The 16,041-nt window shown below is 37.6% G+C and overlaps 1 protein-coding gene across 17 annotated transcripts in view; it reads right to left on the bottom strand.

The window, feature by feature from the left end:
- Nbeal1 (neurobeachin like 1) overlaps positions 1-16,041 on the bottom strand; it is a 159,589-nt gene that overhangs the window by 24,870 nt on the left and 118,678 nt on the right. For all 17 annotated transcript variants that reach the window (XM_006496032.4, XM_006496030.4, XM_006496033.4 and 14 more), the window contains 4 exons: positions 8,095-8,184; positions 3,146-3,255; positions 2,360-2,532; positions 1,214-1,308 (listed from right to left, as the gene is read on the bottom strand). In XM_006496032.4, the coding sequence (XP_006496095.1) occupies positions 1,214-1,308; positions 2,360-2,532; positions 3,146-3,255; positions 8,095-8,184 (468 nt within the window). The remainder of the gene's footprint in view (positions 1-1,213; positions 1,309-2,359; positions 2,533-3,145; positions 3,256-8,094; positions 8,185-16,041) is intronic.

The raw sequence follows: 16,041 nt of genomic DNA, 5'->3' as shown, positions 1-16,041 counted from the left end.
CTAATGAAAAAAAGGCCATGAAATCTGAACGAGAGCGGGAAGGGTTATATGGGAAAGTTTGAAAGAAGGAAAGGGAAGGAGAAATGGTGTAATTAAATTATAATCTCAAAAACTAAAAATACATAAGCCTCAGGCCTTGAGCTTTTGGTGATCACTCACCATGCCCAGTTAAGAACAATTTTCAGTAAGACTACCACAGAATTCTTGAACAACTGGTTTTGTGTGTAAATGTGTGTGCTGTATATGTGGGTCCACTTGCTTGTGCACACATGTGTAGAAGCTAGGTGCTGGTGTCAGAATATCTTCAATTGTTTCTCATCCTTAATTTTTAAGACAGTGTTACTGAACCTGAAGCTTGTCATTCCTGGTGGGCGGGTGGTGGGCGGGCGGGCTGGCTCCGATGCGGCTGGGATTCTCCTGTATCTGCTCCCTGCCCCAGCGCTAGACTTACAGGCACACTGATATGCCTACTTTTACACGGGGGAAGATCTGAACCTAGGGTCTCATGTTTGCACAGCAAGACCTTATTCACTGAGCCATCTGGTTAAAAGTTCAGATAAAGAAAAGAACACTCATTTAAGAGATTCTGTGGAAAACTTGTAGTAAAAGGAGCATGAAAGAGAAATCTGCCTACACAAACATTATGTTACTAAAGAAAAATATTTTGGCATCATATAAAAGTAAGTAAACAGAAAAGAGTAGGGAACACAGCAATAAATTCAGTTGAATGGGTACACAATTGTTGGCTCCTACTGAGCCACAGACGAAGACTTATAAAACATCAAGGCTATCAATACTGTAGCATACATAACAAGAAGCAGAGGAGATACTGGCGTGGGAAGCAGCCTGTAAGCAAGGTAGAAAACTTAAAAAGTATTACAATAATAATAATAATAAAAACCCTCTCTAAAGCAATACCATGATAAGAATGCAGTAAAGAGGAAGAACTTCTGGACATATGTAGTTCCTACAGTTCCACCATACAGGACAGGAGGAATGTTCTATGCTACCACAGTATTTTTCTAGAGAAGCTGCAAGGTGTAATTTTTGGTAACTATTAGATATAAAGCCACGAGTCAGGCAACAAACCTAGAAAAAGAGTGGGGTTCAAGATCGGGCAGAACTCAGAAATCACAGTACAAAAAAGTTCAAAAGGTCATTTACTGCCAGAGAAAACCTTGTTATCCAAGACCATAAAATGTATGGTTATTACCTGCTGTGTTATTTGCCATATCATGCATGTAGTGTCCCTGGAGCCAGAAATCAAGTGTATTCCACAGTAATCTGTAGCTAAGCAAGTCACAATATCTGTTTGAAGGAAAAATAAAATAAAATGGGTATGTTCTGACAGAACTTTAAGGGCAATTTCAGGTAATGTTCACATATTACTAAGCTAGGGCTGACAGGATGGTTCAGTAAAGGATCCTGCTGCCAACACTGATGATCTACACTTAATCCCTTTGGGCATACATGGCAGCAGAGACCTGATTCCTACAGGGAGTCCTCGAATCTCCAGGTACACACGTGTATGCCTCCCTCTAATGAATAATTAAATGTATTTAAAATATCAGATGAGAATAACAGGACATTCACAGGGCCAGTCATCCGGAGAGCTGTGGTTGAGACCATCATTCTGGGGTGATCTGCGATGTGCTGACTGAGTTCTGCCAGCACTGTGCAGTCAGAGAACTCAGGACAGACCCATAGGTAATTTTGCTGTTTCTACTCTCTAACCCTATTCACATCCTCCTCTAAATGAAAACTACTATTTTATGAAAGGTATCCTTAAGAAAAACAGTAGAGGGGTTGGATAGATGGCTCAGCAGTTAAGATTTTATGGGAGTCTCTTCCAGAGAACCTACATTTGATTCTAAGCACCTACATGGACGCTCACAACTATCTGTAAATCCAGTCTCAGGGGATCTGATGACCTCTTCTAGCCTCAGCAGGCACTACATACACATGTGGTGCACAGAAAAACGTGCAGACAAAACACTTGTACACATAACATAAATGAATAAATAAGGAAGACAGCACATATTATATCAAGACCTGAAATAATAAGGTGTACACCAAGTAAATATATATTCAACAATTTTATCTCTCATACTTTACTGTTAATAATGTTTTATCTATTAATGACAAATTTTATTATGTGGCAAGAACATTGTCATATCTACAATCCAATTTAAAAATAAAACTTGGTTTAATATCTATTAATGTAATATGAAAGTATATTTAATTTACATGGTGCTTAAATGTACCCCCAATACAATAAATATTCCTATCAGGTGCATGTGCCACTCTTATACAATAAAAGAAATAAAGAAACAAGCTCTGGAGAGAAGTGAATTCTTACCTATATGTCGGATGTTATGTGAGACAATTTTGCCTTTGGTAAGTGACATTACTTGGATACTATTATCCCAGTGTCCAGCACTGAAGAGCAACTTTGCATCATGTGACACTACAAACAGTTTGGAAGTGATTTCCAGTCCTGGGGCAAAAGGACCACTAATGGTGCGCTGAGCTCTGTAAACACAACTGAATTTTAGACTTTGCCTTAAGAGACCACTTAGACTGTTATCAACTACAAAAAATCTCAGACAGGGATGATGATGCACTGCCCAATCTTAGCACTCAGAAGGCAAGTCAGGCAGACCACTGTTAGTTTGAGGACAGTCTGGTCTCCAGCACGAGTTCTAGGCCAGAGAGGGTTACAATGAGATCCTGTCCTGTCTGAGGACAACAACAACAACAACCCAAAATAAAGAACATTTGCAAGTAGTAAATAATATGACAATTTACCATTCCCAAAGTAAAATTTTATTCCATATTTGTTATAAAAGAAATTCAGTAATGTCTGAATATCAAATATCATCAGAGTATGACTTAAAAACAGAGGAGAGGGAAAGTGAGAAAAAAGAGAATCACTGGGCAGTGGTGGCACATGCCTTTAATCCCAGCACTCAGGAGGCAGAAAGAAAGGCAGATGGATCTCTTGAGTTCCAGTCCAGCCTGATCTGCATAGCGAGTTCTAGGCCAGCCAAAGATACACAGAGAAACTCTGTCTCAAAAAAAAAACAAACAAGCAAGCAAACACAAAAAACATCACCTGTTCTGCATTAAATGTTTAATTACTTACTTTGGGTTGGTCACAGTTTGATCCTTGATGAATGTGAAATAGTTAGAAATATTTCTGTCATATGGTAGCCATCCATGGGTTCCAATAACATAATTCATGCTTACTGTTATCTGAAAAATATAAGAAAATTCAAATAAAAGATTAAAGAATGTGGCTAAGAGTAACCAGATGCTCACAGATTTTGAAATCTACCATTTACAGGATACTGTGAGACACATGAAACCAAATCTTAAATAATTCAAGTGGAAACCCTGGTTATAGTTATTGTAAGAAGAGTTGTCTTCTTTAGCAAATTAATTTTCCTTTTAATTTCTCAGGTTGCTAGTGTTAATAAGGTTAACTTTTGCCATTAAAAATGTGAAATCAACATTACTTAGAACAAATTAGTAGAGTTTATGAACTGTTACAATGTTTCTGAAGTGACAGTCTTAGGATGTACTTGATTTTAAAAGTGAAAAGTTTCCAGCACTCTGGAGGCAGAGGCAGGTGAATTTCTGGTCTACAGAGTGAGTTCCAGGACAGCCAGGGCTACACAGAGAAACCCTGTCTCGAAAAAAAAAAAAAAAAGTGAAAAAGTGACTTAAAAAAATATAGATTTTAAAGTAGAAAACTACAGTATCTTGTCAATGAAAACTACTATCAGTCCTATGCAATCTGTTTACAGCACATCTTTATCATGCTTGAGTTACAAAACTAGAATGAGACAAACCTAGGCTTAGCTCCTGTGCCAAGATCTCAGATCCCTACTTGCTAGCTCTGTGATTTGGGATATGGTACTTCTGAATTTAATCTCTTATCTGTAAAAGGAAAATAATAGTTTCTACTTCACAGGGATATTGGGTAGATAAATATAAATTCATATAAAACTCACTCATACTCACTGAAATGCCCTAGGATGTATACTCTTAATAAAACCTGGGGTGAGGAGGACACAACAGCTGCCCCAACACTGGAAGTAACTGGGACCAGTGGGACATGGGCACCCAGGAACTCTACCCAACCAGTGGCATGGGTTCCTTCCGGACTGGGCCAGTGCCCTGAGCAGACCTTGGGTGCGAACTTCACAGCCAGTCCCACAACACTCAGAAGAAGCTCCACTCCCAGGTGCTCTAACACTCCCAGGATCACAGGATCAAAGGCTCCCAAGAGCTTGGCCACACCAGGATCTCAGGGTACCAGAGGCAGCCTGACTCCCAGGAGCTCTGACACACCCAGGATCTCAGGATCACAGGATCCCAGAATCACAAGATCACAGAGACAGCTGAACTCTGAGGAGTTCTGACACAACCAGAATCATAGGAAGAGACAGGCTCCAGTCAGATATAGCCACAGCAGGGAACACTAGAAATTATCAGTTGCCAGGAGGCAAGTATAAGAACAGAAGCAACAGAAACCAAGGTTACTTGGCATCATCAGAACCCAATTCTCCCAACATAGCAAGTCCTGGATACACCATCACACCGGAAAAGCAAGATTCAGATCTAAAATCACTGTTCATGATGATGATAGAGGGCTTTACGAAGGACATAAATAACTCCCTTAAAGAAATAAAGGAGAACACAGGTAAACAGCTAGAAGCCCTTAAAGAGGAAACACAAAATTCCCTTAAAGAATTACAGGAAAACACAATCAAACAGGTGAAGAAAAGGAACAAAACCATCCAAGATCTAAAGATGGAAATAGAAACAATAAAGAAATTACAAAGGGAAACAACTCTGGAGATAGAAAACCTAGGAAAGAGATCAGGAGACATAGATGCAAGCATCACTAAGAGAATATAAGAGAAGAGAGAATCTCAAGTGTGAAGATACCATAGAAAACATTGACACAACAGTCAAAGAAAATGCAAAAGGCAAAAAGCTCCTAACCCAAAACATCCAGGAAATTCAGGACATAATGAGAAGACCAAACCTAAGGATAATAGGTATAGAAGAAAGTGAAGATTCCCAACTTAAAGGGCCAGTAAATATCTTCAACAAAATTATAGAAGAAAATTTCCCTAACCGAAAGAACGAGATGCCCATGAACATACATGAAGCATACAGAACTACAAATATACTGGACAAGAAAAGAAATTCTTCCTGTCACATAATAATCAAAATACCAAATGCACTAAACAAAGAAAGAATATTAAAAGCAGTAAGGGAAAAAGGTCAAGTAACATATAAAGGCAGATCTATCAGAATTACAACAGACTTCTTGCCAGATACTATGAAAACTAGAAAGATCCTGGGCAGATGTCATATAGACCCTAAGAGAACACAAATGCCAGCCTAGGCTACTGTACCCAGCAAAACTCTCAATTACCACAGATGGAGAAACCAAGATATTCCAGGATAAAACCAAATTTATACAATAACTTTCCATAAATCTAGCCCTACAAAGGATAACAGATGGAAACCACCAACATAAGGAGGGAAACTATACCCTAGAAAAAGCAAGAAAGTAGTCTTTCAACAAACCCAAAAGAAGATAGCCACACAAACATAATTCTACCTCTAACAACAAAAATAATAGAAATTAACAATCATTTTTCCTGAATATCTCTTAACTTCAATGGACTCAATTCTCCCAAAAAGACATAGACTAACAGACTGGATATGTAAACAGGACCTACATTTTATAGCATAAAGGAAACACACCTCAGTGACAAAGGCAGACACTACCTCAGAGTAAAAGGTTGGAAAATCATTTTCCAAGCAAATGGTCCCAAGAAACAAGCTGGAGTAGCCATTCTAATACCGAATAAAATCAACTTTCAACCCAAAGATATAAGAAAAGTTATCAAGGAAGGACATTCCACACTGGTCAAAGGAAAAAATCTATCAAGATGAACTCTCAATTCTGAACATTTATGCTCCAAATGCAAGGGCACCCACATTCATAAAAGAAACTTTACTAAAGCTCAAAGCACACATTGTACCACACACAATAATAGTGGGAGACCTCAACACCCCACTGCCAGCAATGGTCAGATCATGAAAACACAAACTAAACAGAGATACAGTGAAACTAACTGTTATGAAAACTAAGTTATGAGCCAAATGGCTCTAACAGATGCTTATAGAACATTTCATTCTATAGCAAAAGAATATACCACCTTCTCAGCAGAAGGGGGAGAATGAGAGGTAATATAATATTAATGTTTGAAAAGTATGAACCATTAAAGAAATATGACCTCACTTGTATCCTCATGTGGCAATAAGTACACAAAAATTCAGAATACTGTCCAGGATATGCACTCATATTAGCCCTGAAAGAAAAAAAACCTCTGTAGATACTTTGAACTAAAAGATCCTTCACCTTGATTCCTTCTTCACCTGGAATATTGAACATCTTCCTTCTTACATCATCTCCATTCCTATGGGACTCAGTGTCTATGAATGTACTCATCAAGGATGAAATCAGTACTGATAAACAGAATGAGCAGTACAACAGAGGAATCCTCGCGCATGAGTGCTAACCCAGATGATTTGTCTTAAGCAATACTACCCCATTCCTAACTTGTAATTCCCACCGTGGCTACAATATGATCTGTGGTTGCAATTGCACTTAATTTTTATGTCACTGCAGAGAGTGATGATGTGCCTAGATTTTAAAAATTTTTATCGAGAACAATGCATTTTTGGAGCACTATTATTTGACAATTTGCCTAAAAGCATAGGAAGGTGGATTAGCTACAAATAGAATATTCTGCTCTACTAGAGAACCTCAGTTCATATTTCAGCACCCATGTCAGGTGTCATACAACTGCATGCAAATCTAACTACAGGGGTATTATTTGCCTTGTATATGTGTACCTGTATAAGTGTTACAGGTGTCTACCCATCCCACACACATGAGCAATTAATGGAATAAAATATTCTATGGAATTTGTGTGGAATTCATTGATGTAAAAAAATAAAAATACGGGATGGAGAGATGGCTCAGTAGGTAAGAGCACTGACTGCTTTTCCAAAGGTCCTGAGTTCAAATCCCAGCAACCACATGGTGGCTCACAACCATCCGTAATAAGATCTGATGCCCTCTTCTGGTACGTCTGAAGACAGCTACAGTGTACTTAGATATAATAATAAATAAATCTTAAAAAAAAACAAAAATAAAAGCTGTGTTAGTTTTGATTATCATTATTATAGTATGGTGATGTTTCCTAGCTATTTCAATGTGTCCATTTCACACATGCTAGGCTGGAGTCCTACCATGGGGCTACCCCTCTAGTCATATTCATTTTAAACACATTCTTTTATGGGCTGGAAAGGTGACTGAGTAGTTAGAGTATTGGCTGCTTTTCCAGAGGACTTAGGTTTGGATCCTGGCAGCCCGTGGTGACTCGGAACTATCTATAATTCCAGTTCCAGAAGATCTGGTACTCTCCTCTGACCTCTGCAGGAACCAGGCATGAATGTGCTACACATCAAACAAGCAAAACATCCACACACATAAAATATATTTAAAAAATTATTTTTAAATGTTTATTATTGGGGCTGGAAAGATCATTAGGGGGTAAGAGCACTGGCTGCCCTTCCAGAGGACCTGGATTCAACTCCCAGCACCCACATGGCAGTTCACAACAGGTTGTCTGTAACTCCAGTTCCAGAGGCTCCGACACATAGACATATGCAGACTAAATACCAATGCATATGAAATTTAAAAAAAAATTTTAAGTTTATTTTTGGGTCAATGAGATAGCTTTGACGGAGAAGGCAAGTGCCACCAATACAGAGGACCCAAGCTCAATTCCTACCGCATGGTGGAAGAGGAGAATCAACTGTTGTCCTCTGACCTCCAGATGCAGGCTGGCATGTGCATACATACACACATAATGAATGTTCATACATACACACATAATGAATTTTTAAAATGTAATTGAAATATTTTTACATTTATTCCTTTTTGGTAAATTAATGAATAGAAACATAGCAGTATTAAACAGGTATATATCGACTTACCAGTAACTCAGGGCTGCCTTGAGACATAAAAGAACGAGACTGATTTTTGGGGATGATGGCCTTTAATAGTGGAATACCATCACTAATTCCCTGTTTTAAAAAAAAAAAGATGTTTAATGGTTTGTTTGGTTCATATTTATTACATACAAATTGATGAAAATTTCTTTAAAAAAAAAAACAAAAACAAAGATAACCCCTATGATACTTCACTTTACTTGATCATAAAGTATATTTACTTGACTATAAAATGTGGGAAAGGAACTACACAACATGTCTGAGTAGACAGCACACTTGAATTGTCTGAAACCTATTACCATCTTTTCCAATACACTGTTGGTAAGCAGATGTAAATGGCAAAGACCAGAAATCATTTAAAATATAAAGAGATTTAGAATTTTTTTTCTTCTTTCCTATACTGACACAAACATAATACAGATGTACATGTTTAGAATAAATTAGGTGAGAAAGTTGTTTATAATTTACTGGAAAATTCTTGGGCTTTACATTAAAAATAATTCATCTATTTCATTAAACAAGGTACTTTCTGTAAGTCCTAGGTCATGAAAGTCATAATTATGATCCAAAAATAAAGATTATTGTAAGGAAACAATTACCACCATCTTATCACAACAATAAATTTGAACATATTTCTCTGATGTATCTATAGTTCAAAAATGAGAGCTAACATTTATTGTGGATAACATTACTGGATATGTATCATGTACCAAGTACTATTCTAAGAGGAACTAAAAAGTAAGTTATAAAGTTCACTATAATTTATGAATCATAAAATTGCTTTTCTCTTCAAATTGTGAATCAAGAGTCATTTGTGACTCCAGGCAGGAAAGGAAGCAGACCAAATGTAGATCTTGACCTCTTCCTCTGCTCCTCCAGGCCAACCCCAAGTCTCATCTGAGCTCAGCAGACCACCTGTAGCATCCCCTAGCTCCCTCCCCCATCTCCAGTTGATCACACAGATGCTCTGTCCCAGCCTCTAACGCCAGCAGGCACTCCCTGGGAACCAGAGCAGGTTACTGTAACCAGAGAAGCAAGTACACTGGCTAACTGCAGATCCTTACCTTTGCCTCCATTCCCCAAGTCTAATCCTAAGTCTCACCCCCAGATCTGTAGCAGACCATCTGCTGCAGCCTCTCCTCACTCTGCCCCCATTCCCAGACCACTAAGCAGATCCTAGTGGATCCCTGCTGTCAGCTCCTGTAGTCTATGCCCATCCCTGTGTCAGCTCCAATACCTAGAAACAAGCACATTTTACCTGGACTCTCCAGTGGCCACACCTATCAGGATCCTAGAAGATTTTCTACTAGGCAATACACAACCACCACCCCGTCCTAAAAAGCCAGAGAGGGAAACAGAAACCAAGGAACAAAACACTCCTCAACAAAAACAAGATGAGTTATCAGCACCTAGAATTACTGTCTTCCAAAACTCAGATGCCCAAACACCAGTAGAAAAACCACACTGAATAACAGCCAGGACAATGTCACCACTAGAGCCCAGCAACATTATCACAGGAGGGCTGAGTACTGCAACATAGCTGAAGCACAAGAAAAGAAACAAAAGTAAACAAATTTAAAATAGTCTTTAAGTGTATGATAGAGGTCCTTAAAGAGGAAATAAATATATCCTTTAAAGAAACCTATAAAAACACAAACAAATACCAACTGACTGAATAAATCAATTCAAGACACAAAAGTACAAATAGAACCAATAAAGAAAACTCAAACTAAGGGAAACTAGGAATGAAAAATTTCAGGTACTCAAACAGGAACCTCAGAGGTAAACCTCACCAACAGAATATGAGAAATGGAAGAAAGAATCTCAGGAACTAAAGACACCAGGAAGAAATAGATACTTTGATCAAAGAAAATGTTAAATATAAAAAAAAAATCCTGACACAAAATACCCAGGAAGCCTGAGACACTATGAAAAGACCAAGGAATAAAGGATGGAGATGAAACCCTGATAAAAGTCACAGAAAATATTTTCAACAATATCATAGAAGAAAATTCCTCTGGCCTAAAGAATGAGATGTGTATCATGATACAAAAAAGCATCCAGAACTCTCAACAGACTGGACTTGAAAGACCTCTCAGTACAAATAAGCAATACACTAAACATGTAGAACAAAAAAGGAATATTAAAGAGCTGCAAGAAAAAAAGACCATGCCACACTTAAAGGCAAGCCTATTAAGAATCCCACCTGACTTCTCAATAGAGACTCTAAAAGCCAGAAGAACCTGGACCAATGTTCTACAGAAACCACAGATGCCAGCCCAGACACTAAACTCAGCAAAACTTTCAATTACAAAAGATGGAGAAAACAAGACACTCCACGATAAAACTAAGATTAAACAATACCTATCTACAAACCAGCCCTACAGAAGGCACCAGAAGGAAACCCCCAATCTAACGAGGTTGACCACACAGAAGAAAACACAGAGAATAAATAATCCCTGCGTTTGTTTATAACACACACACCATCACCACCAAAACAAAAACAAAATCATTGGTCACTGATGTCTCCTATCAACACCAATGATCTCAATTCTTTAATAAAAAGATACAGACGAACAGAACGGATGGGAGAACAGGATCCACTGTTGTATCCAAGAAATATACTGTAACATCAAGATATGCTCTGACTGAGAAAGGATGGAAAGGTATTCCAAGCAAATGGACTTAAAAAGCTGGTAAAACTACTTTAATATCTGACAAAACAGACTTCAAATCAAAACTAATCAGAAGAGATAGGAAAGGATGCTGCATGCTTATCAACGGAAAACTCCACCAACAGGACACTGCAATTCTTAACATCTATGCACCAAACACAACCATACCCCAGTTCTTTAAAAACAAACAAACAAACAAACAAACAAACAAACAATGTACTATTACCACAGGTTAAATCATCTATTTACTCTCATACATTGACTTCAATATTCCACTCTTACCAAGAGACAGGTTACTAGACAAAAACCTAAACAGGGAAATGCTGAAGCTACCTGGCACTATAAGTCAAAGGGATTTAAGAGTTATTTATGGAACATTTTACCAAGACACAAAAAAAATACACATTTTTCTCAGCAATGAATAGAATATTCCCCGAAGGGATTTCCAAAATTGATCACATATGTGAACATAGAGCAAGTGTCAATAGATAAAAGAAAATTGAAATAACACCCTGTATCCTATCTGACCACCATAGAGTAATGATGGATATCAACAACAGAAAACTTACAAATTCATGAAAACTGAACAAGTCATTAATGAATAAAAATGAGTAAAGACTGAAATTAAGAAAGAAATTTAGGGGCTTGGAGAGATTCCTCAGAAGTTAAGAGCACTGAGGTCCTGAGTTCAATTCCCAGCAATCACACGACGGCTCATAACCAACATATAATGAGATCTGGTTTTCTCTTCTTGCCTGTAGGCAAAAATGCAGGCAGAACATTGTATACATAATAAATACTTTTTTAAGGAAGAAAGACATATAAAATTTTTTTCAAATTGTAGATGACAAGAAATAAACTCAGGGCTGAAATCAATAATATAGAAATAAATAACAAAAAATACTAAGAATTGGTTCTTTGGGAGCTCGAGAGATTTCTCAGTGGTTAAGAGCACTGAATACTCTTCCAGAGGTCCTGAGTTCACTTCCCAGCGACCACATGGTGGCTCACAACCATCTGTAATGGGGATCTGATGCCCTCTTCTGGTGTGTCTGAAGACAACAAAGGTGTACACACATATATATAAAATAAATAAACCTTTAAAAAAAAAAAGAATTGGCTCTTTGAGAAAATCAGTAATATTGACAAACTCTTGTATCCAAATTAATAAAAAGGCAGAGAGAGAAAGAGAGAGAGAGAGAATATCCAAATTAACAAAATAAAAAATGAAAAGGGGGATGACAATAGATATTGAAGAAATCCAGAGAATCATAAGAACATATTTTAAAAACTTGTAATCACCAAACTGAAAAAAATCTAAAGGAAATGAACAATTTTCTTGATAGGTACCACTTACAAAAGTTAAATCAAGGTCAGATAAGCAATTTAAACAGAGCTATAAACCCTAGTGAAATAGATGCAGTCATTAAGTCTCCCAACAAATAAAAAAGCCTAGGCCCAAGTGGCTTTAGTGCAGAATTCTACCAGACTTTCAAAGAAGAGCTAATGTCAATAGTATTCAAATTATTCTACAAAATATAATCAGGAGGAGCTTTGCCCAATTTAGTTCATGAGGCCACTATAACCACATAAAAACACAACAAAGAGAGAGACCAGATTCCCTTATGTACACAGATATAAAAGTTATCAATAAAATATTTGCAAGCCAAATCCAAGAACACATAAAAAAATCATCTTCCACAATCAAGTGATTTGGGGATAAACATACATAAATTGATAAAGATAATATACCATATAAAGAGATTGAAAGACAAAATGCACATGTTTATTTCATTAGATGTAGAAAAGAACTTTGACAAAGTCCAGCATCCCCTTCATGATAAAAGTCCTGGAGAGATAATATAATAAACATAATGAAAGCAGTTCACTGCAAGTCCATAACTAACATAGACTTAAATGGAGAGAAAGTCAAAGCAATTCTACCAAAATCAGGCACAAGACAAAGTTGTCTACTCCTTCTGTTACTATTCAAAATACTACCCGATGTCTTAGATAGAGCAGTAAGACAACTAAAGGAGAACAAGGGGATAAAAACTAGAAATGAATAAATCAAAGCATCTTTATTTGTAGATGATATGACAGTATATATAAATGACACAATGAATTCCACAGGAAAATTCCTACACCTGATGAACACTTTTAGCAAAAAAAAAAAAAAAAACCTGGGTACAAATTTACTCAAAAAAAAAAAAAAAAAATCAGTAGCCCTGCTAAAATGACAAATGGACTAAGAAAGAAATCAGGGAAACAATACCTTTTACAATAGCCACAAACACTATAAAATACCTTGTGGTAAATCTAACAAGCAGTGAAAGAGTTGTATGAGAAAAAGACTGAGAAAAAATTTAAGACACCAAAGAAAGAAATTGATCTGCCATGCTCATGGATCAGTAAGATTAACATAGTAAAAATAGTCATCTTATCAAAGCCAATCTACAGATTTGATGTAAATCCTACCTAAATTCCAACACAATTCTGCATAGATTTTTGAAAGGATAATTTTCAGCTTCATATGGAAACACAAAAAAACCCTGGCTGGCTAAAATAATCCTGAATAATAAAAGAACTGCTGGAGGTATCACCATCCCGGATTTCAAGCTGTACCACAGAGCTATAGTAATAAAAACATCATTTATTGGCATAAAACAGACATAGTGATCAATGGAATAGAACTGAAAACCCAGACAACACACACCTATGGACACCTGATAAAGAAGCCAGAAATATACCTTGGTGGAAAAATAGCATCTTCAACAAATAATGTTGAGGGATGTTAAAGAAGCCTAGGGGTGGGGCCTAGCCACTCCTACCTCCAGGGGCTTATATTAACTAATCAGTGTCTGATTTAACTTAAGACCTACTGCAGGAGATAGAACCCATACCCAACACTGCTTGGGTGACCAAGAACCTGAGATTAGATGGCACAGAGACCTAGGGTAAAACAAAACACTACTGTTCTTTAAAAAAATAAATAAAATGCCTCCTAGTGTTTTACAAAACGTGTTATCAGTTCCTTGCTCAGCCACCAGAGAGGCTTCCTCCCGCCACAGTGAGATACTATGTAGTGTGAGGAGCCTTGGATCACTCGGCCCTAAATGCAACATCTCCATCAAATCCTACCCTTAGGCCTGAGAGAATCCTGTGCAAGATGAGGTGGAAAGACTGTAAGAGCTAGAGGAGATGGAGGACACCAAGAAAACAAGGCCCTCTAGTCAACGTGGTAAAGCACATAGGAACTCACAGACATTGAGGCAGTATTCCCAGGGCCTGCATGGGTCTGCACTGGGTTCTCTGCATATGCATCATGGCTCCCACCTAGTGTTTTTTATTAAGTCTGTGGGTGTATGAACGTGTGGATCTCTGTTTCTTGTGCCTTCTCTTTTCCTTCTATTTGTTTTGTTCAATTCTAATGTGCTAGTTTTTGTTGTATCTTATTATAGTTTACTATTATCCCTTAAAAGTCTGTTTATTTTCTAACAAGAGACAAAAACAGAGTGGGGCCAGGGGTAGCTGGGAGAAACTAGAAGTAGCAGAGCCCTCGGGGAACACAGTTCCAAGGGTTCACATAAAACTTTCCCTTCGTGGTGATAGTCACGCATTATAATTTTGCCTACATAAACAGTATAAGTTATGCTGAACCCCTGCATTTCTTCTGCAGTTTCAGTAGTTGGTAGGCAGGGGGATATGTGACCAGTCAATAATAATAGCCTTGGACACTGCTAATCAGGTTCCCTGGTAGACAAAAGTTGTTTTCCCATTTAATTATTGGCAGAATGAAGCATGTACTAGGGAACTTTCCCTAAGAGCAAATTCTAGACTTCCTCTCGATTTTTCCCCCATGTGCCTTTTCCCCTTTGTAGAGACTTCTTTCTAGTGCTCCACGGCAAAACAAAACAAAACAACAAAACCAAAACAACCTTAGCCCTGAGCCTGAGTCTAAACAAGTTCATTCTTGAAGACCCTTAATATCCAGAAACTAAACTATCATTTCCTTTTCTTCTTTCGTGTGTGTGTGTGTGTGTGTGTGTGTGTGTACATGCATGCATGTGGTAATGTGAATACCTGAGCACATACATTTGGAGGCTAGGGAATACTGGGTTTCTTCCACTGCTCTCTTCTTATTCATTTAACACAGAGATGGTCTCTTACTGTTTCACTGAGTCTATCAGCTGGTCAGTGACTCTTGTGAGCCCTCTGACTCTACTCCTCAACTATGGGGGCACAGTCATCATACACAGTCATCAGGTCGTCAAGCTTCTATAGCAATCACTTTTATCCAGTAAATAATTTTGCCAGCCCTCCTTGGTCATCAATCTTGAGCACTGTTTCTGTGTGCTCTAAGTTGCAGGTTAAATTCTTTTAGAAAAGGCCCAACATTGTAGTACTTTTAACACTGAAAATTTCAGTCAACATTTTAGGAAAGAGATTTGTATAGACAAAAATATATGAAAATATGCCCATACTGAAATAGAGTGCAATTTCACTGTTCACTGGAGGAAAGGCACGGTATTCTGACCTCAGGGACATTAGATGGCACAGAGTGTGCGAACTACAACCTGTGGGACAAATGTAGCTCACTGCCTCTTCTGTAGATGGTAAGTAAGCGAAAAATGATTCTAGATCTTATGTAACACTCTCAATCTTAGTTGAGTTTTTGACAAAATGACTCAGTCTAGTCCTTGATGTTGGCCAGCTTCTAATATACTGCACAAGAGACTACTTGTTTTATGCAAGTTTCTAAGTTACTACAAACTTAATAACTTTTTACCATTTTTGTATTTCCAAAGAATATTTATGTCAAAACTAAATTTAAAGGTATACATGCATTTCATAATACCATTTGGAATTATTCATAGTATTTTAATATGTGTACATACGAATTTTTAACTGAAATTTAAGGGTATGTAGCAAGAATTTTGTTTTTTTAAGAATACAACAATGTTAAGTGAATTTTTTTTTTTTAAGATCCTAGGTGTGGGATATAGGGCTGCTTCATATTGTCCACTATGCTTCAGGCAGCTAACTGTGATTTGTCTCACACTCTGGCAGGGGCATAATTTTGCCAGCTGAAGGTAGTTTACAGTTGGAATTCTGAGGGCTGTTAAGAGGGATATATAAATGCCAGAGCTTCAAGACAGGCAGCTGGCTGTAGCTCCTGCTGCTGCTGCTGGTTGGATGCTGCTGATTGCTGTTTGTCAAACAGAGGAAACTGGACTTGCCCCAAGGAACTCAATGC

This window comes from Mus musculus, chromosome 1, assembly GCF_000001635.26.
Source record: "Mus musculus strain C57BL/6J chromosome 1, GRCm38.p6 C57BL/6J".
In the NCBI taxonomy this organism is placed as follows: Eukaryota; Metazoa; Chordata; class Mammalia; order Rodentia; family Muridae; genus Mus; species Mus musculus.
This window is presented reverse-complemented; position numbering and strand designations above follow the sequence as displayed.